The sequence below is a fragment of the Eptatretus burgeri genome, chromosome 14, assembly GCF_056783735.1.
Source record: "Eptatretus burgeri isolate ZD-2024b chromosome 14, Ebu_testis_v1, whole genome shotgun sequence".
NCBI lineage: Eukaryota > Metazoa > Chordata > Myxini > Myxiniformes > Myxinidae > Eptatretus > Eptatretus burgeri.
The window spans coordinates 10575496-10595962 of NC_140974.1; the positions used below are offsets into that span (position 1 = coordinate 10575496).

General features: G+C 48.9%; 1 protein-coding gene across 10 annotated transcripts in view; it reads right to left on the reverse strand.

The window, feature by feature from the left end:
- LOC147012643 (uncharacterized) overlaps positions 1-20467 on the reverse strand; it is a 131897-nt gene that overhangs the window by 86672 nt on the left and 24758 nt on the right. For all 10 annotated transcript variants that reach the window (XM_085853682.1, XM_085853680.1, XM_085853687.1 and 7 more), the window contains 3 exons: positions 7796-7841; positions 6820-6924; positions 6474-6531 (listed from right to left, as the gene is read on the reverse strand). In XM_085853682.1, coding sequence (XP_085709808.1) covers positions 6474-6531; positions 6820-6924; positions 7796-7841 — 209 coding nt within the window. The remainder of the gene's footprint in view (positions 1-6473; positions 6532-6819; positions 6925-7795; positions 7842-20467) is intronic.

Consider the following 20467-nt stretch of genomic DNA (forward strand, 5'->3'; position numbering starts at 1 on the left):
AATGGATTTCTTCAGCAGGATAATTCCCCATGCCACAAGGCTAGGATTGTCAAGGAATGGTTCCACAAACAAGATAGTGAATTCAGCTTACTGCAGTGGCCTACCCAGTCACCAGATCTCAATCCAATTGAGAATCTGTGGGATGAGATCCACTGACAGCAAACTTGACACAACTGTGGGAAGCATTGGCGTTAACATGGGCCAACATCCTTGTAGAATGCTTTCGACACCTTGTAGAGACCATGCCCCGACCTCGACAAAACCATGCCTCAATATTAGGAAGGTGTTTCTAATGTTTTGTACACCGAGTGTACATTGCATACCAGGAAATACAACCCGTTGCTTCGCTGACGAGAGTATTTAAGGGGGGAGGGAGAAAGAGGGAGAGAGGACGGAGGAAGGGTGGAGAGGGAGAGAGAGATCAGGGTCGGAGAGAGGGGTCAGGGTCGGAGAGAGGGGTCAGGGTCGGAGAGAGGGGTCAGGGTCGGGGAGGGGGAGAGGGGTCGGGAGAGAGGGAGGGGGGTAGAAGAGAGAGGGATAGGGGTGGAAGAGAGAGGGTTTGGGGTGGGAGAGAGTGAGTGGGATGGGGTGAGAGAAGCAGAAGGGTGAGAGAGGGAGAGAGGAGAGGGGACAGAGGGGGAGGGTGGAGAGGGAGGGAAGGGGAGAATGCAGAGGGGGAGAGAGGATAGGAGAGAGGGGGTTTCAAGCAGATGTAACGCCCAGTTTAACGTCCATCCGAGAGATGACACACACACTGATGAATCACCATGCCTGTGAAACAAAGGGATGACAGTATATAGCTGGGTCGTTATTCAAACCCAGGCTAGACAGCATAGAGCGAGTATGCTTACCTATGGGCTATCCTGCCGTGATCTGGTGATTCATTGCATTATAAAAACTGAAATGATCCGAGCAAAAGTTCCGACTGCGAACAAAACAACAACAAAAAAAGCTTTCATTTGTCCAATTCGCATATTCTTTGACAGCCCTTCCTCTCCTCGACCTCAGGAGAGTTGTAAGGTGATGGAGGGGATTTGGCAGGAGGATAGCGTGAGAGGAGGGGAAGAGAAGGCAACGTGAGGGGAAGGAAGGGAAGGCAGCATGAGGGGAAGGCAATTTGAGGGGAAGGTAGGGAAGGCAGCATGAAGGGAAGGGAGGGAAAGGCAGCGTGAGGGGGGAGGGGGAGGCAGAGTGAGGGTGGGGGGGCAGTGTGAGACGTAGGTAGGGAGCTTGAGGGTGGGAAGGCAGCGGGAGGGGAGGGCAAGGCAGCGGGAGGGGAGGGCAAGGCAGCGGGAGGGGAGGGCAAGGCAGCGTGAGGTGTGGGAAGGCAGCATGAGTGGGAAAGCAGCATCAGGAGTAGGAAGGCAGCATGAGGGGGTGGGGAGGCAGTGCAACTAACCCTAACCGTGAAACCCATCACTCTGCAAAACACAAGAAAACCACAAAAAAATTGAAAACCCACTCTGTGGGAGTACCTCCTGTGCAGCTACCCTCCACAGGGTAGCTCACTGGATGGCAGGATTGAGACAAAGCCTTCAGGACCCTCCACTCTTTGATGATAGGAGGAAAAACACAGGGTAACCTTCTTTGGTCAGATTACGGTGGTGTGTGTCGGGGTGGTGTTGAGATGTCGTCCACCAAACGGTGGTCTCCTTAGGTTAACCTGAGGCAGTCCCTTCTGGTGGGTGCCTGGAATGTCCTATCCCAAAGAGAGGATGAACACCTGTCTGTTATCATCTGAATTCAAGCATTTGAACATCAGTATTGCAGCACTCTCTGAGGTTTGGAGACCAGATAGTGGCGAGATCATGGCAGATGGTTACACCTAATATTGGTCTGGTCACTCTGATGATTACCATGCCCAAGGAGTTGCTGTGGATGTGTGCAATATGCTGACTCCAATGATAACTGAGGTAACACCGGTCAATGAGCGTATTATGAGACGAAGGATTCGTCACTCCTTGGATGTCGTATCCCTGGTCTCTGTATATGCTCCGACTGAGGCGAGTGATCTCACTGTGAAGGACGCATTCCTTGCCACGCTTGAGTCTGTGGTTGATAAGTGCCCGAGGTGAGATATTCTTCTAGTCTTGGGGGATTTCAATGCACCGACTGGAACTGATAGGGATGGTTATGAGACATGTGTTGGTCCCCATGGGTCTGGAACTATGAACCAGAATAGCACTAAGTTCCTTGACTTTACAAGAAGTCATGGACTTACAGTGGCTGGTTCATGGTTTCAGTACCCACAGGCTCATCGCTGGAGGTGGTATTCCAATGCTGGTGGTGTGGCAAAGGAGATTTACCATGTGCTCATTGATGGTCACTGGAGGATGATCCAGAACTGCAAGTTCTATGGGAGTGCTCAGTTCCTCAATAGCGACCACAGGCTTGTGGTAGCAACGCTGAAGTTGCAGCTTAAATCCAGGAGAATAGTACCACCCCAGCCTAGGCTACATGTTTGCAAGCTCAAGGGCTCGGGCGAAGAAGAACTTTGTCTCTCAAGGGACACTGGACACCATTGACAAGAGTCACAAGGCCAGTCTTGTTGACAGAGGCAACATCAAGGACGGTGGTCTTGAAGGCACTCCACAACTCTTCAGGATTCCCCTGAGTACCCAGAGCTCCTAAATCCACACTTAGCCTGTTCGCAAACTCCTCAGCTGGACAAGGAGGTCTATGCGTGAGGAATCTGCGAGGGGGTAGATCAGCGTTTCTCAACCTTTTTATCCTTGTGGAACCTTTGAAATAGTTTTCATGTCTCAGGAACCCCTGCATAAAAATTATTTTATACCATTATTAATATCTAGCTCTTTTATATTTTTATCGTAGTTCACGTGGTAAATGTAATATATTTTTTCGGATACCTGGTTTAAGGAAAAAAATGACCCCCTTTTTGTCAAATTTATTGGCAATGAAAAAAAAACATACTGCTCGTTTGTGAGACCTCACTCACAAAAAACTTTTTTAAGTCCAAAAAAAAAAAAAGCACCTCATGTAACTTGATAAACAAATAAAGCTTAAGCAATAAAGGTAAACAGAATAACAGAGAGAGAGAGAGAGAGAGAGAGAGAGAGAGAGAGAGAGAGAGAGAGAGAGAGAGAGAGAGAGAGAGAGAGAGAGAGAGAGAGAGAGAGAGAGAGAGAGAGAGAGAGAGAGAGAGAGACAGACAGACAGAGAGAGACAGACAGACAGAGAGAGACAGACAGACAGACAGAGACAGACAGACAGACAGACAGACAGACAGACAGACAGACAGACAGACAGACAGACAGACAGAGAGAGAGAGAGAGAGAGAGAGAGAGAGACAGAGAGAGAGAGAGAGAGAGACAGAGAGAGAGAGAGAGAGAGAGAGAGAGAGAGAGAGAGAGAGAGAGAGAGAGAGAGAGAGAGAGAGAGAGAGTGTTAGTTTGCTCGGAAGCACAGAGAAGATAGATGGAGACAGTGCATGCGTCCCATACTGGAGTCAGTCACTCAATGATACACAAATCCGCCGCGTACAGGACGTCCACTTACCAGTGAGGGCGGTTTCACACTGGCGCCACATAGACATTGTTAAATACATTCCCTATGGTTGTTATAATTGTAAATAATATAAGAGGTTGAAGCCTCTATTATAATAACCAAGGAGTTTCCAACAATATGCTGTACGTGTATAGTAAAATTACGATTATTAAATCATATCAAACAAAAACTACTCAAAAATACATTAGCCTATTTATTACCGTTTCCTGCGGAACCCCGAGCGACCTCTTGCTGAACCCTAGGGTTCCGGGGAACCCCGGTTGAGAAACACTGGGGTAGAGCATCACCTGCGGTCAAGTGATTCTTGTCCTGCTTACAGGGGAATTCACTCATTGCTTTCCTCCAAGTCCATACCTCAGTGTACTGCAGTAAGAGCAGAGGTTGGTGAGCTCTTGACAGAATAGTCCGAACTGAAGGGCCGCTGGGTCCGTTACTTTGAGCGGCTGTACCAGGCTGATCCACCAGATGTTGAGTTGGATGATAGGGGTGTTACTATCCCTATTGCTGACCCTCCAATCAACTGTAATCCACCTTTGTTTGTGGAAACACAGGCTGCGATGAACCAGTTGAAATGTGGTAAAGCTCCTGGGATCTGTGGTGTCCATGCTCACTTTCTCAAGGCTGGTGGAAATGTACTTATGTCGTTGCATGCAGTTCTGTGCTCCGCTTGGAACACAGGCATCATCCCAATTGACTGGAAGAGGGGCCTTGTTGTCCCTCGCTGGAAAAGGAAGGGTGATCGCCAGGACTGCAACTACCGAGGGGTGATGCTGCTCTCAGTGCCCGGCAAGGTCTTTGCTTGGATAATTATTGACAGGGGTCGCTACAATCCGCTTGAGCACCAGCACGCAGGCTTTACACCAAAAAGGTCAACAATTGACCGTATTCTTGCTCTTTGGGTGCTCACCGATCGCTTATGAGAGTTGATGCAGGGGCTGATGCAGCCTTTGATGATCTCTGCAAAGCATTTGATTCAGTGAATCGGGAAGCCCTCTGGGGGATTCTTGGTCGTCGTGGGTGCCACAAAAACTGAACAATCTGATGTCTGAACTATACTCTGGTGCTGATAGTGGTGTGAGATATGGTGATACCATCTCCGACTTATTTCCAGTTGGTACTGCAGTTCATCAGGGTTATTTACTGGCCCCCACACTTTTCAGCGCTTGTATGGACTGGATTCTGCGGAGGATGTCAGAGAGATCAAGCTGTGGTGCATCATTTGGGAATGGCAAGATCTCTCACCTTGATTTTGCAGATGATGCAGTCATCTTTACGGAGATTCTGGATATCCTTTTGGGGGACCTTGAGGTGCTAAATGAGGAGTCGGAACCACTGGGATTACGGGTTTCCTGGGTCACAACTAAGATCCATAATTTCAATGACATATTGGATGCTGCTATCTTAACCGTACCTGTTTGTGGTGAAGATGTTGAGGTCACGGAGAGATTCACTTACTATTGCAGTGATTGTCATGTCTCTGCTGACTGTGAGCCAGAGGTCAATATCTGTCTGGGTCGGGCCTGGGGAGTCATGGATGCACTGGATTATGGGGTGCGGCGCTGTCGGTCCCTGTGCAGGACGAAAGTCTGAGTCTTCAGGTCCTTTGTGCTTCCAGTCTTGCTCTATGGATGTGAGGCTTGGACTCTGACCAGGGATCTGAGATAGAGACTTAATTCCTTTGGTACCAGGCCTCTTCAGAGAATCCTTGGCTCTCGTTGGTCGGCCTTTGTGTCCAATGAGCGGTTGCTGAGAGAGACTCAAATGAGATTTGTTACCTGCGACTGTTTGGACATGTGGCTCATTTTCTTGATGCTGATCCTACTCACCAGATTCTCTCAGCAAGGGAACCTCGTGAGTGGAGGAGGCCAATGAGCGGATCACGTCTCTTGGTTGCAGTTGGTTGATCGGCATCCCAAGGAGATGGGAATGAGCCAGGCATCTGCCTGGGGGATGGCAGACAGAGGCCCCTGGTGTACCAGCGGAAAGTGGACACAGCAACACATTTCTGCGACGCATGCTCCCATACCTGACATTGATGAATCACCCTGCCTGTGAAACAATGGGATGACAGTTTATAGCTGGGTCGAGATTCAAACGTAGGTGAGGCAGCTTCAACAGAGTGTGCGTATCTCTCCTCTATCCTGCCATGATGGTAAGAAAATATTTAATTGTCTTTATTTGCACTTATCTATGCTGAAGTAATGAGTCATATAATGAAAGAAAATCATACAAAACAGGAAACGTGGTGCAAAATAAAATTGCAGATTTTGAGCGAGCCAGAAACAGCCTGACACACCGCAGAACAAGGCGGGGTCAACACAGACAAATGGCCCCTGAACATTGTTCAAGTCAATCGATTATACAATATTCAGTGACAGTGCAAATATTGTTGAGCATTCGCCAAGTGGCTTAAGCACTCCAATGAAAGAGTTGATAAGGAACAGTTGGCTTGGCAACAGTATGCCTGGTGTTGGCTTAATGGTTGGGTGGTCGGCTTGGGATCTGAGGGTCCTGAGTTCAAACCCCGTTTGACACTGAATTAACACCAGTGGGTTGACTCAGCCTGTCATTCTTCCGAGGTCAGCAAAATAAGTACCAGTGTACTGGTCCAGGTGTATGCCCCAGTGAGAATAGGTGTACCATATCCCCGTGTGTTGTAAGAGGCGACCAGGAAGGGCATCCAGCCATAAAACATTGCCTCAAGAAGGGAACCATGATTGCATGGAGCCCGGAAAAAAAGCTAACCCCTGCTCAGCAGGGGAAAACGACTGTAAAAAAGGTATATATACACACACACATATAACTTCCAAACAGCAGGGGAGGCTCGAGTTTCAATGGATGTCAGGAAAAATGCCCAAGGCAGAGAACAGCCATGCTGTGACCTATAATAATGTAAAATCTTTATCATCAAAACGCCAATTTTCCACTGGCCTCGAGTGGACACCTACCAATGGAGAAACTCTTTACCATGTCATCAGATAAGGTGATTGTCTCCCAGAGGGGATCCTGAAAAGAAATGTGTTGGAAAGGAAATAAAAACGAAGTTAATGGTTGAGAATATGAATTGCCATCACAAAAGTTAGTGATGGAGATTATTCCGATGATATAATAATAAGCAAAGCCCATCTCAAAGTTTACGTCATGTAAAGCAACAGTATTAATTGGAGATAAAGGAAATTCATGAAATAATGCCGATGAAGGCGTTCAAACTGAAATCAGTTTCTGAACTCACACACACCCTGAACACATGACAATGTTTCAAGACGTGTTGACAGAATATAAAATAAATAAGACCTGAGTGTCCTGGTGTTCATCTGCAACAAACACCGATATCCTGTGTGTTCCAATATTAAAATCCACCCAGAAATCCTCCAGTTTGTCATCATTTGGCCTCTTCATCTTCATGGGGACAGAAGAAAAGGCATTTTGTAACAAGCATTTAGTGCTGTAATGTGGCAATACATAATCAACGATAACGGCATTTGGTAGAGTGTATACCTCCGCCAGGCTGAACAGTTTATGTTTTGTATCCCACTGATAGGTAGGATCTGCATCCAGACCTTAACCAAAATCTAAGTACTTGTTCGTGTCACCTATCCAACTTATCCACTAAGTTTTGTCATAATCTGTCCACAACTTTTTAAAATATCGTCCTATATATCGTTTTTGGCCCTGTCTCTCAATCTTGAAATTACATTTTAATCTTATATCCATCTAGATCCTCACCACAATCAAATAAATGATTCCTTGTCACTCACCTAACCTGTCCACCAAATTTCGTCCATAACTTTGAGATATTCTGCTGTATATCATTTTTGGCCCTATCACTTAACGGTGAAGAATCACTGAAAAAAATTATCGGATCTGGATCTTCACCAAAATCTCATCAATTTGTCCTGCTTACACACACAACCTGTCCTCCTAATTTCGTCCGAATCCGTCCGTAACATTTTGAGATATTCTGCTATATATGTAGCATTTTTGCCCCTTTCACTTAATGGTAAAAAAAATCACTGAAAAATTATCGGATCCAGATCTTCACCAAAATCTCATCAATTCTTCCTGTTCACACACACAACCTGTCGACCAAATTTTCTCCGAATCCATCCATAACCCTTTGAGATACCCTACTCACAGAAAGACAGACAGACAGGGGTGAAAACATAAACTCTGTCCACCGAGTAACAAAGACAGTAGAGAGCATCAGCGTCCATTCAAAGAACCAATGTACAAGATGAAATTACATTGGATAATATAAGAAGCATTTTACCTCAATATCTTCAACGTAGATGGCAGTGCAAGGTAGTGTGATGACACTGAAAAAGGTTTGCATCGAGAAATGGAGTTACAAAACAGTGACTTAATGATATTTAATGGCCCAAGAGGGCATCTATTTACATGTGCAAAAAACTTGATTTTGACACTCCGACCCACCCCTCTCTTTAATTATATCGTATCTCCTCCAAACTCCTATCTCTGCTCGTTCTCTGTTCTCTTTCTTTCTCTCTCTGTTACCCTCTTTCTCTTTTCAATCCATTTCTCCTCTCCTGTTTTTTAAGAATTTACTTTCTTCTTCGTATTCAGGCCCCCCTAACAAATGGACGCCAACGTTGTCAGACGGAAGGAAAACCCGTCATTCTTGTTACAAAAACAGCTAAAATTGATGAAAAAGCGGCCGAAATTGAAACCAACACAGTAATTATGGTCGCAATAGCAGATATAACCGAAACCAACACGTTTATTCAACACACAAGAACGGTCGTGACGGACACAAGAACGGTCAATCCCGAAATAGAACGGTGGGGAATGGAAGCAACATCGGTTATTTCGGTCACGAAACGGCGGAGACCGAAGCGAAAGTGATTAATTCCGGTTACCATAACGTGGAAAACATGGCGGCTTGAAAAGTTCTTGAAGTTATGGTAAGTTAACTTTAACGTAGTCTGCCTTTAATATATCATGTCTGTTAATGAAAACCCGTTTGTGGTACGGGATATTATACAAGCAGCAATAAATGCGCCCTCTTGACTTAATGTGTGGCTGACATTTCGTGTAATTCGTGCCCCCGTGCTGCAGCGATCAGTGACGATTGATCGTTTATATTTGCAAGAGGTAAAATTTGATAGTAATAATAAATTGCAAATTCCAATAAAATAACAAAGTTAATATGAAGTAAAAACTGTAAAAAAGATCCCATACACGATCCCCTATGTTGAACTGGGCATACCCAACTAGCGATCCTTCACTCGGGGGCTCGAAATACAGGCAAACCAAACATTATCATCACAACAAAATTCCGTTTAATAAATTGTTAAAACTACATCAGGTACTACCCACTATATATTATCTATATTACATTTATGTTCGAGGCACAAGCACTAAAAATTTACATACCGTAACAGGTCGTTCTACTGCATCCGCCATCTTGTTCGCACTAAAGAAACCGGAATGAACCGCTTTTGTTTCGCTCTCGGATGTTTCACGACGGAAATAACCAATCTTACTTCCGTTCCCCACCAATCTATTTCGGGAATGACCGTTCTTGTTTCCGTCACGACTGTTCTTGTGTGTAGAATAAACGTGTTGGTTTCCATTATATCTGTTATTGCGACCGTAATTACTGTGTTGGTTTCAATTTAGGCTGCTTTTTCATCAATTTTAGCTGTTTTTGTAAAAAGAATGACAGGTTTTCATTCCGTCTGACAACGTTGGCGTCCGTTTGTTAGGGGGGCCTGGTATTCTCCCTTTCCTTCTTCTCCACAATAACCACCAGTGCTTTCATCATATACATAAGACCCCAAAAGGCAGAAACGAAACAGTCTAAAGTGGGTAAAAAGTCCTCACCACACAGGATATAGTAAATACAGTATTTCAGCATCATGAATATTTGTCAAAAATAAATAATAACAATTAATAAAAAGTCAACATCATCATTATTATCATTATTATCAACATCATCATCTCTTTTACAGACAATCATCTTATTTCTATCATAAAATTTTTTTACGAAATCTGGAAAATAAGATTTGGAGTGAGACTACTTTTTCCCAGGTACCATTTTCATGCCAATCCAAGTTTAACTGTGGCCATTTTGTTATATACTAGTATATGCCCGTAGGTGCGTGCCCGTACACCCATCACAGATTTTGCAACCAACAGATTTTGAAGGATCTGATGGATGACGTACCTACAGGCATGCCCGTATGTGCGTGCCTGTACGTGCGTGGCCGTACGTGTGTGCCTGTACGTGCAAAAAAACAAAAAAACAACTTTCAAACCGCTTGCCAGAAACAACAACCACACAGGCCATTCCTTCGCTCTCGCATGCCCGTACGTGCAAAAAATAAAAGAATTGTGACGTCAATCGTGACGTCATAGCACCATGTCCTGTCATTGGTTTGGTAAATAAATGACCATAACTTGGGAAACACTTGTCCGATTAATATCAAAACTTGAAAAGGCACACCCACAGGGCCCCAGCAATATACCTGGCAAGTTTTAATTAGATCGGACCAGTGGTTGTTGAAAAACAGTGGTCGCACACACACACACACACACACACACACACACACACACACACACACACACACACACACACACACACACACACACACACACACACACAGCTGGAATTATACATATATATATATATATATATATATGTATATAGATAGATTCATATATATATATATATATATATATATATATATATATATATATATATATATATATATATATACATACACAACATATATATATACATATATATATATAAATATATATATATATACATATATATACATATATATATATATACACACACACATATGCGAGGTGTGTTCAAAAAGTATCCAACCTTAATTTTTCGTGCGAAAACAAATGAAGCTAGGGAGGCATGGTTTGGTGCATGTATGTAGGCGATCCTAATCCGTATGCGTGAATATTTTCCCGCTTGCAGCAGCTGTCAGTCGCCGACAGACTGCCGATGAGTGAGGAAGTGTAAGTGAGCGCCGTCGGATTTTCGTTTTTGACAAAATGACAGAAAAACTTGAACAACGCGACTGCATCAAATTTTGTGTAAAGCTTGGCGATTCCCAAGTGGAAACGATCCGCAAGATTCAACAGGCCTTCGGGAACGAAGCAATGGGCACCACACAGATAAAAGAGTGGTACAACCGCTTCAAAGATGGTCGCACATCAGTGGAAAGTGAAGCACATTCTGGTAGGCCCTCAACATCCCGAAATGAGATCGTCATTGACCAAGTGAGGACCCTGCTGATGCAGGATCGTCGAATCTCGATCAGAGAACTTGCAGACGAGGCGGGCGTCAGCATTGGATCCGTTCATTCCATTGTGACTGAGGATTTGGGCTTAAGGAGAATCTCAGCGAAGTTCGTGCCAAAGCTGCTAACGATCGAGCAGAAGCAACTCCGTTTGGAGATCGCACAGGACATGCTGGAGACTGTGAACACCGATCCCAACTTCTTCAACACAGTGATCACTGGCGATGAGACCACAGTGATCCATCATTTTGTCAAAAACGAAAATCCGACGGCGCTCACTTACACTTCCTCACTCATCGGCGGGTCTGTCGGTGACTGACAGCTTCTGCAGGCGGGAAAATATTAATGCATATGGATTAGGATCGCCTACATATGTGCAACAAACCACGCCTCCCTAGCTTCATTTGTTTACGCACGAAAAATTAAGGTTGGATACTTTTTGAACACACCTCATAATATATATATATATATATATATATATATATATATATATATATATATATATATATATATATATATATATATATATATATATATATATATATATATATATATATATATATATATATATAGTGTTGTGGTTACCAAATTCGCAAACCACCATTCAGGTCCCTTCGGTGAGGTATCTCGGTAAGTACATGTGTAGTTAGGCCCAAACCCGTTGTCTAGTGGGAATACATGTCATTTATGCGTGCTGCGACTCTTCAGGATAGCCGTTTTTCTTTTACTATCTTTATTTTGGACCAACCGCCATGATTACCACCACAACCACAACATCAACCACCAACCACAACGCCGCTTCACCACAACCGCCACGACCTTCATGTCACACCTCGCAACCGTCGCATCGCCACCGTTCTTGCGCCGCCTGTGGGTACCGGTGTTGGACTCGTGCAGGGCGCGCGCCGAACAGCGTGTACAAAATCACGGATTTTGTGCTTCAAAAACGGATCAAAAACGACACACGCCCACTTTTTGCCGTCCAATCGGTGAGCGAGGGGCGAATTGGCCCCGCCCCCAGGGCGATCGATATATGCAAATTTATGGATCAAAAAGCCTTCACGCCCACTTTTTCTCGGGCCAATGGGGAGCGAGGTGAAAGGTCGAAGGGAGGGGGTAAAAGCTGAGAGGGCGAAGCTACGGGGCGGATAAAAGGACCGTGTTCGTCAGTCGAGGGAGTCCAGAGGCGGAGAGTAGGAGAGTCCAGAGGCGGAGAGTAGGAGAGTCTAGAGGCGGAGAGTAGGAGAGTCCAGAGGCGGAGAGTAGGAGAGTCCAGAGGCGGAGAGTAGGAGAGTCGGAGAGTCGGAAACAGAGTCAAGACTTCGCGGGCGGTGGAGCTGGTCGTCGTGTGCGTTGGAGTCGGAACGGAGGGGACGGAGCTGTGGAAAGGCGGCGACACCAGACGAGGGGGTGCTCGCGTCGGGAGCTGCACCCCAGGGAGGCCGACAGCGCGACCTGGCCGAGGTGGAGACGCTCGTCGCGGGATAATAAAAATCCTCTATACCCCGAGCATCAGCAACCCCCTCCTGTTTCCCCCCGCGCTGAGATAGTGCGACCAAGGGGGCCCCTTTCCCACCCCCTACCAGACACTGTCCGCGAGGCCCGCGGAGTTGAGGCGCCATCGCCGCTCCGCGTCTCATCACCAGACGGGTAGGCCGACCCGGTCTCTGCCTCAGGCCCGCCTCATCCTTGAGGGTATTCTTTCCTTGGTTTTGGGTATGTGTTGTCGGCGCCGTCTGTGAAGTAAAATTGTATAAGTGTTGCCGTGTGCTTGGTAGTCGGTATTAGCTCTGCATTGTGTCTTCGCTTTTGCATTTGCTTTTTGTGTAAATTGAATTGTGTTTTTCTTTTCTGTGTGCATTTGGTGGAATTGTATTTGTGTGCTTCCCGTGTGCCGCGAATAAATGTGCTTTATTATTGAACTGTTTCCCGCTTCGCTTCGTCATTTCTTTCTTTGAATCCTCATCTTGCTTCACGTAAAGGGTTGGTAGTGGGCTGAATACGCCCGATAATTAATCGAACCGTCGAGGTCGACGAATAACACCGCTCGGTTATCCCGATAGTACGGAACGGGTCGCTTAAGTGGCCCGTGTCCGAAGTCGACCTGCGGCGAGGTGCGATCGCCCGGTCTACCCTCCGCGTGGGTACTTAGGTAGGTCGAATTCGGCGAGCAACCCTATCCCACGCGGGGGCTGATTGGCTCGATCGCGGTGAGACCGAAAGGTCCACCCGTGACTGGTTCCCGGCGTTAGTCCGAGAGGGTCACGACTGGATTGTCCGTCCGGTGGGCGACGTGCCGCGATTCGAGTTACGTGGCCGTCAGCACGCCGGCGGGCGCAAATACCGCAACACTATATATATATATATATATATATATATATATATATATATATATATATATATATATATATATATATATATATATATATGTATATATATATATATATATATATATAGTTGTGGTTGACGAAATTCGCAAACCACCATTCAGGTCCCATAGGTGAGATATCTCTGTAAGTATATGTGTAGTTAGCCCAAACCCGTTGTTTAGAGGGAATAAATGTCATTCATTCGGGCTGCGACCCTTTTAGATAGCCGTTTTTCTTTTACTATCTTTATTTTGGACCAACCGCATCTCGACAACCACAGCCACCTTCTCCAGAACCGCCTTCACAACATCCACCTTCTCCACAACCGCTTTCACACAACAACCACCAACCGCAACGCCGCTTCACAACAACAACAACAACGCCAACAGCCACGACCTTTACCGTCACAACTCGCTCTCGCAATCATCGCATCACCACCATTCCAAGCGTCACTGTGGCCAGGGACCACCACAATAAACCCTCCACCACCTTCACCTCTCCTCCTTCACCGCCATTCCCGCGCCGCTTGTGGGCACCGATACTGGACTCGTACAGGGCGCGCACCGAGCAGCGGGTACAAAAACACCAGCCTTTCCGAGAAATCGGATCAAGAATGATTCACGCCCACTTCTGTTCCGTCCTATTAGCGAGCGTGGGGCGATTTGGCCCCGCCTCAGGCGCGTCGGAGTATAATCGCTATATGCAGATTCGCGGATCAAGAATGATTCACGCCCACTTTTCCTCCGTCCAATGGGGGAGCGTGGCTCCGCCCCCGAGCCGTTCCTGATCCAAAAATCTGCATATGGTTTCTCTTGTCGCACTATAAAGCGCCGAGCGTGGGGCGAATTGGGAGAGTAAAGAGTTGAGAAGAGAAGAGAGTTGGAGAGTTGTGGCGGCGGCGAGTAAAGAGTTGGGAAGATTGAAGAGTTGTGGCGGCGGCGAAATCAGTCGAGAGAGTGTCTGTCGGGGTCCGGAGAGTCTGGAGAAGCCAAGAAGCTTTGTGGAGGTCTGCGCTCGTGTCAGAGTCGGGGAGCTGCGGAGAGGGGAGGCCGGGAACGCGGTCGAGGTCGCAGTGGCGTCGCTCGTCGCGGGACCCAAGCCAGCCAGATATCCTCTTTCCCCCGAGCATCAACAACCCCCCCCTGTTTCCCCCCGCGCTGAGATAGTGTGAGAAGGGGGCCCCGTTCCCATCCCATTCCAGGCAGTGCCAGCGAGGCCCGCGGAGTCGGGGCGCTGCCGCCATTTTGCGGCTCATCACCAGACGGGTAGGGTCGACGCGGTCTCGGCCCCAGGCCCGTCTGCCCCCTTGTCGTAGAGGGTGGCCCCTTTTTCTTTTGCTTTGGAGTATATGTGTTGTCGGCGCCGTCTGTGAAGTAAAACTGTGTAAGTGTTGCCGTGTGCTCGCGTAGTTGGTAGTAGATCTGCATTGTGTCTCTTTTGTTGCATTTGCTTTTTGTGCAGAATTGTTGTGTTACTTTTACATTTGCTTTTGGTTCATAATTGTATATGTGTGCTTTCCGTTTGCCGCGGAATAAATGTGCCTTATGTTGAACTGTTTTTCCCGTTTCGCTTCGTCTTTTCTTTAATTGAATCTCCATCTTACTTCACGTAAAGGGTTGGTCGTGGGCTAAATACGCCCGATAATTAATTGGAACCGTCGAGGTTGACGATAACACCGCTCGGTTATCCCGATAGTACGGAACGGGTCGCTTAAAGTGGCCCGTGTCCGAAGTCGACCTGCGGCGAGGTGCGATCGCCCGGTCTACCCTCCGTGTGGGTACTTAGGTAGGTCGAATTTGGCGAGCAACCCTATCCCACGCGGGGGGCCGATTGGCACGATCGTGGTGAGGCCAAAAGGCCCACCCGTGACTAGTTCCCGGCGTTAGTCCGAGAGGGTCATGACGGGATTGGCCGTCCGGTGGGCGACGTGCCGCGATTCGAGTTACATAGCCGCCCGCACGCCGGCGGGCGCGAATCCGCAACACTGGTGTCAGGAGTGGGATACAAACCCATCCCCCTCCTCGCGGCACTGGTGTCGGAGAGCGGGAAAACGGGCTCTCCTGTCTCCAGCTAAATTTACGGGAATCGGTCCAGGGGTGAGAGGAGCGACCCCCGATTCCCTCCAAATTACGAGCGATTCAAATTAACCCTTTACGAGAAATAAGATGGTGTCTCAAGGCGAGCGGGAGCCAGGGGTATTAGAAATGGATTTAGAATGTGTAGAATCCATGGTCCAGGATGAAAACCCCATGCAGGAAATGTTGGTTGTGCAGGAACATGAACTCCCCCAACTGAACCCAGAGTTCGAAATGGGCGCAGTGGCTGGGGTGGCGGACAAACGGCTCCCACGTGCGAATTCGCCCACGGATCGGACGATGGAAATGTTTGAGGCATTGATGAGGAAAATGGATGCGAATACACAACAAATGAAAAACGAAATAAAAGGCATGAACGAAAATATGGATACAAACACAAACGAAATAAAAGGCATGAACAAGCAAATGCACGAAATGAAAACGAAGATGGATACAAACACAAACGAAATAAAAGGCATGAACGAAAATATGGATACAAACACAAACGAAATAAAAGGCATGAACAAGCAAATGCACGAAATGAAAACGACGATGGATACAAACACAAACGAAATAAAAGGCATGAACGAAAATATGGAAACAAACGCACTCAAAATGAAGGAAGAAATGAAAGAGTTGCGGGGTGAGACGCAGAACATGGGCCGAAGCCTGCAGGCGGGCATGAAGGCAGTGACCAGGGAGCTTAAAATGGCGACGCCACGTGTGGGAGCGAACGAGCTGGGAGGGAGTGCAACGGCTGTCAGGCCCGCGGTGGAGGCGGGTGACAAAGTAATTCGGGAGACGTGTTGGGCGAGGGTCGTGACGGAAAAAGTGACGGTAACCGAGAGGGAAAAACTAATTGGGGTGACAGAGACGTGCACGAGGGAGATAACAAGGGAAGAGACAGAAATAATAGTTGAGACAAGGGAGATAACAAGGGAAGAGGTGACTGAGTTGGCAGAGACACGGGAGATGGGAACGATAGAGGGAAGACTACACGATGAAGACGGGGTAAGTGACGCACACACACACAAGGAGGTAGTGGAGGATAATGGGGGTGAGCTGGTGGACTGGGTGGAGACCCAGTGCGAGCAGCGGGATGGCCTCCTCCAGGAACGAGGGGAGGGAGTATGCCCCCTTGAAGCGAGTCACGACCAGGTGGGGTCGGTTGTGCTTTGCGAGGTTGAGGGGACGGGTGCGGTGGATAGGTGCACGGAGAGCTTGGGGGGTATAGAGGCCCTGGAGACCCTTGTGGGGACCCGAATCACCGGTGTGGTTGTCCCGGTGTGTGTGCTGTCGAGGTGTGTGTTCACGCGTGTGGCGAAATGCGTGCTGCAACGCACGCACAGCGCGGGTGCAAGGGCGTGTGTGAGAGTGACCGGGTGGGTGACAAAGACCCCGTGTGTGGAAGCGACCCCGTGTGTCAGTGGTCTGGTGGTAAGTGTGCAGAAGGGCGTGATTCCCAGCACGCCGTGTGTGGATGAGGCACCGCGAGCAAGTGCCCCCGCGTGTGTGAGTAGTATGGCATGAGTGAGTGAAAGGCCGCGAGTGAGTGGAGCCACGTGTGCGAGGGAGGTGGCATGCGTGAGTGAAACGGCCAGTATCAATGGAGCACCACGTGTGAATAGTATGGTTTGTGTGAGGGAAATGGCACGAGTGAGTGAAAGGCCGCGAGTGAGTGGAGCCACGTGTGCAAAGGTAATGGCATACGTGAGTGAGCGGCCGAGTGTGAGAGAGACAGCGTGTGCAAGGTCGCTGTGTGTGAGGGAGATGTCGGTGGGCATGTGTGAACATGCAGCCGCGTCTCCTGGGGTGAATGTAATGGAATGGTGTATGAGCGTCGTAACACGCAGGTGTGCGTGGGTTGAATGGCGACGACGACGGCGACAGAGGGACAAAAGCCGGGTAGCGGCTGTAGCTGTTTCGGGGACCGTGCCGGGTTCACCCAGCAGCGAGCGCGAGGTCCGTGCTGTGCAACGCACGAGGCCCCCACGTGCTCGCTTGCGAGAGTGAAGTCCCGGTCCGGAAACGCACGCGGTGGATTTGCCGATCCCGCGGACGGACAAAGTTTAGGCAGGATTATGGATTTGGACCGGACGGGTTCTCCACGCGGGCGTGTGTGTGTTAAGCTCCAACGGGCAAAGCACATGTGTTCGCGTGGGGAACCCCTCGAGACGTGGGGCTTGTGTTTTTTTTTATGCGCACGGTGACGTCATGGCTGCACGTGGGGTTGGAATCTGGCAGGAGGGGTATCCCTACGGGATGGTACCGTCCAAGGAGGGACGAGGTACACGTGCAGCTGCATGACGTCACGGGCAGGTGCAAAGTGCGCGAGCTGTGAGTTGCCACGCTGGTGCTGCGCATGTGAAAAAAAAAAAAAGCAAGCCTCACTTTCGGGTGGACAGGATTCCCGGGCAAGGGGTGGAAGACCCCCTTACCTGGGCACAGGATGGAAACTAGTTAGGGGGAAGGGTTAGCTTAGCTGGACCGGCTCCATGGGGCAGGGGTAAGTCCTCATGGGGCCCGTGGAATGGATTAGTTGGAGGGATGGTAGCCAGATTTAGGATGGGAAATTTTTTTTTTTGATTTTGAGGACATGGACAGACTTGTGAATGTGTAGAGGGGATGTAGTTTAGCGACGTAGTGTTAAATGGAACGTGCTATAGTTTAAGGGACGACGTGGGAGCACGAGTTAGTTAGGGGATGTAGATAGAAGGATGGCAGAGTTCAGCGGTGAGTGTGTTGAAGAGTTGGTGAGTGAAGTGGAAGCATGTGCTTGGTGAGTGAGTGAGGCCAGCGGGTCTGTGTGAGTGGAGCGAATGGGGAATGCATGGTGCGATGAGTGATTGGGGAGAGGAGTGACTCCCGCCCAAGGGACCCCGGGGTCAGTGTAGAGTGAGTTAGGGGGTTAGTTAAATTGAAAAATGGAGGTCGTTTTGTTGTTGGTGTGAATGTAGGCTCGAAACCCATTTGGAGGGGTGCAGGAGCCCTGTTGACAGGCTGGGAGCGTGGCTGCGAAAGGTGAGTATCGCTGAGTGGGTACCCCGGGCACCAGGCTAGTCGGCCGTAGTAGGCCAAGGGCCCATGGGGGGCCGGGATAGCGTAGTGGGCACGGGTGCGCCCGCTTGGTGCGGGGGCCCGGGGCGCCGTTAGCCGCGTGGGCAGTGTTGTGAGCACGGGTGACCCTCGGAAAGGGGCCTGGGAAGCCAGCCTGCCACGTGTGCGTTTCAGGGGAGGTGCCATGGGGGGCACTCCCCGGTGTTTAGGGAGCTGGTAGGCTCGGAGGCAGTGTAGTGCCCGGGGGTGCCATAGCTGGGGAATTGGCAGAGGGTCGTGCCTGCCAAAGGGAGCCACACGTCCCAGCCATGAGACCGTGTGAGGGCACGGAGAGAAAATTGGGGGGCGAGGCCCGAAATTGTGAGGACACCAACACAGGCGACGGGAATCTGGGTTGTTAGAACCAATAGTTTAAGCGAGAGGCGCTTGTTGGAAGCCCCGGGGTAGTTTAACAGGTTAATTGTTAGGGTAGATTAGGAAGTGTACCCCTCCGCACCATCCATCCCCTCGCTCTCGTTGTGGGCCGCTGGACCCACTTTGGGTTAGATCGCTGAAGTCTGGGGAGGCCATCTGGAGGCTTCATTGGGCCTCGACACAGGACGCTAGCTCTCCCTTGTTCCCCTCCGGGAAGGGAACGTAGGGGTTGGGAGTAGGCTAGGTGACAGGATAGGTTAGCCGAACAAGGACAGTAAAGGGGGTTAGGGGACGATTTATAGTGGGGAAGTAAAAATAAAAAAAATAAGTTGGGGCTAAATTGGGGTTTGACAAATTAAGGGAGTGGGTATGCACAGTGACAGGCAAAGGCGATAGGTGGGAGGGAGACCGTAGAGTAGGTCCAAGCCCGCCTTCCGAGTGGCCAGCACCACCGCACTCCCTCCACCAACCTCCACTGAACGGCGAAGGCTGGCCAGCTTCATCGGCAGCTGTTGTTTTGCTGCAAGGCCTGTGCCGGCTGGATCGTCTGCAGCTGTTTTCTGCAAGGCCTGTGCCGGCCAGTTCATCCGCCGGCTGTGTTTGCCTGCAGCGGCCTTGTTCTGCAGGCTGTGTTTGCCTGATCACCTTTGCCATGCCATGCCCACTGCCCCTATTCACCAGCCCCGTTCAATTTTTGCTTTGCCCCCCCCCTGTTCATTGCCATGTGCGCCAGGATCAGAAAGCAACAGTTTGCAAGCTGCGAGAACTGCCCTGTTGGCAGCTACAACACGGGCCTGCAGTGGCGGCCCGTGCACCGTGTTTGCGTCCATTCATTCATCCATCCATTCGTTGTGTTCATTGCGTGTGCCACTTGAGCTGGCACGGAGAATGCGTTTGTGCAGCCCATGCACCGTTGTGGTTCACTGCGTTCAGTTCAAAAGGGAAGGCCTTGGACTGCGTGTGAGCAGCCGGCCACGTGCCCTGTCACCTGCATTGTTTGAGCCAGAGACTTCATGCGAGCAGCCTGGCTCCCTGCTAACTGCTTTCTTTTTGCAGAGTCCATTGATCCTGGGCCATGGTTTAGTGTAAAATTTGTAAGTTAAGGTTAAGATGTACTGTAAATATGAGTGCGCCCGCGGCATGTCTGTCTTCGCGCCGGCAATTTTATTTAAGTCGTCCGTGTGAGTGGGTTTGTTTAGGTAGTTACTCAGCCCTCAGGTTATTTATTTTGGGGACACGAATACCATGAATGTCGCACTCAGGGATCCGTAGGTAAAATGTACTAGGGGAGAACTACACATGATGGCACACGAAAATTTGACGACTCGGGACGAGTCTGTAAAAAGGGGAGGGGGTAGTGTTGTGGTTGACGAAATTCGCAAACCACCATTCAGGTCCCATAGGTGAGATATCTCTGTAAGTATATGTGTAGTTAGCCCAAACCCGTTGTTTAGAGGGAATAAATGTCATTCATTCGGGCTGCGACCCTTTTAGATAGCCGTTTTTCTTTTACTATCTTTATTTTGGACCAACCGCCATTACAACCACCACAACCACCACCAACCGCATCTCGACAACCACAGCCACCTTCTCCAGAACCGCCTTCACAACATCCACCTTCTCCACAACCGCTTTCACACAACAACCACCAACCGCAACGCCGCTTCACAACAACAACAACGCCAACAGCCACGACCTTTACCGTCACAACTCGCTCTCGCAATCATCGCATCACCACCATTCC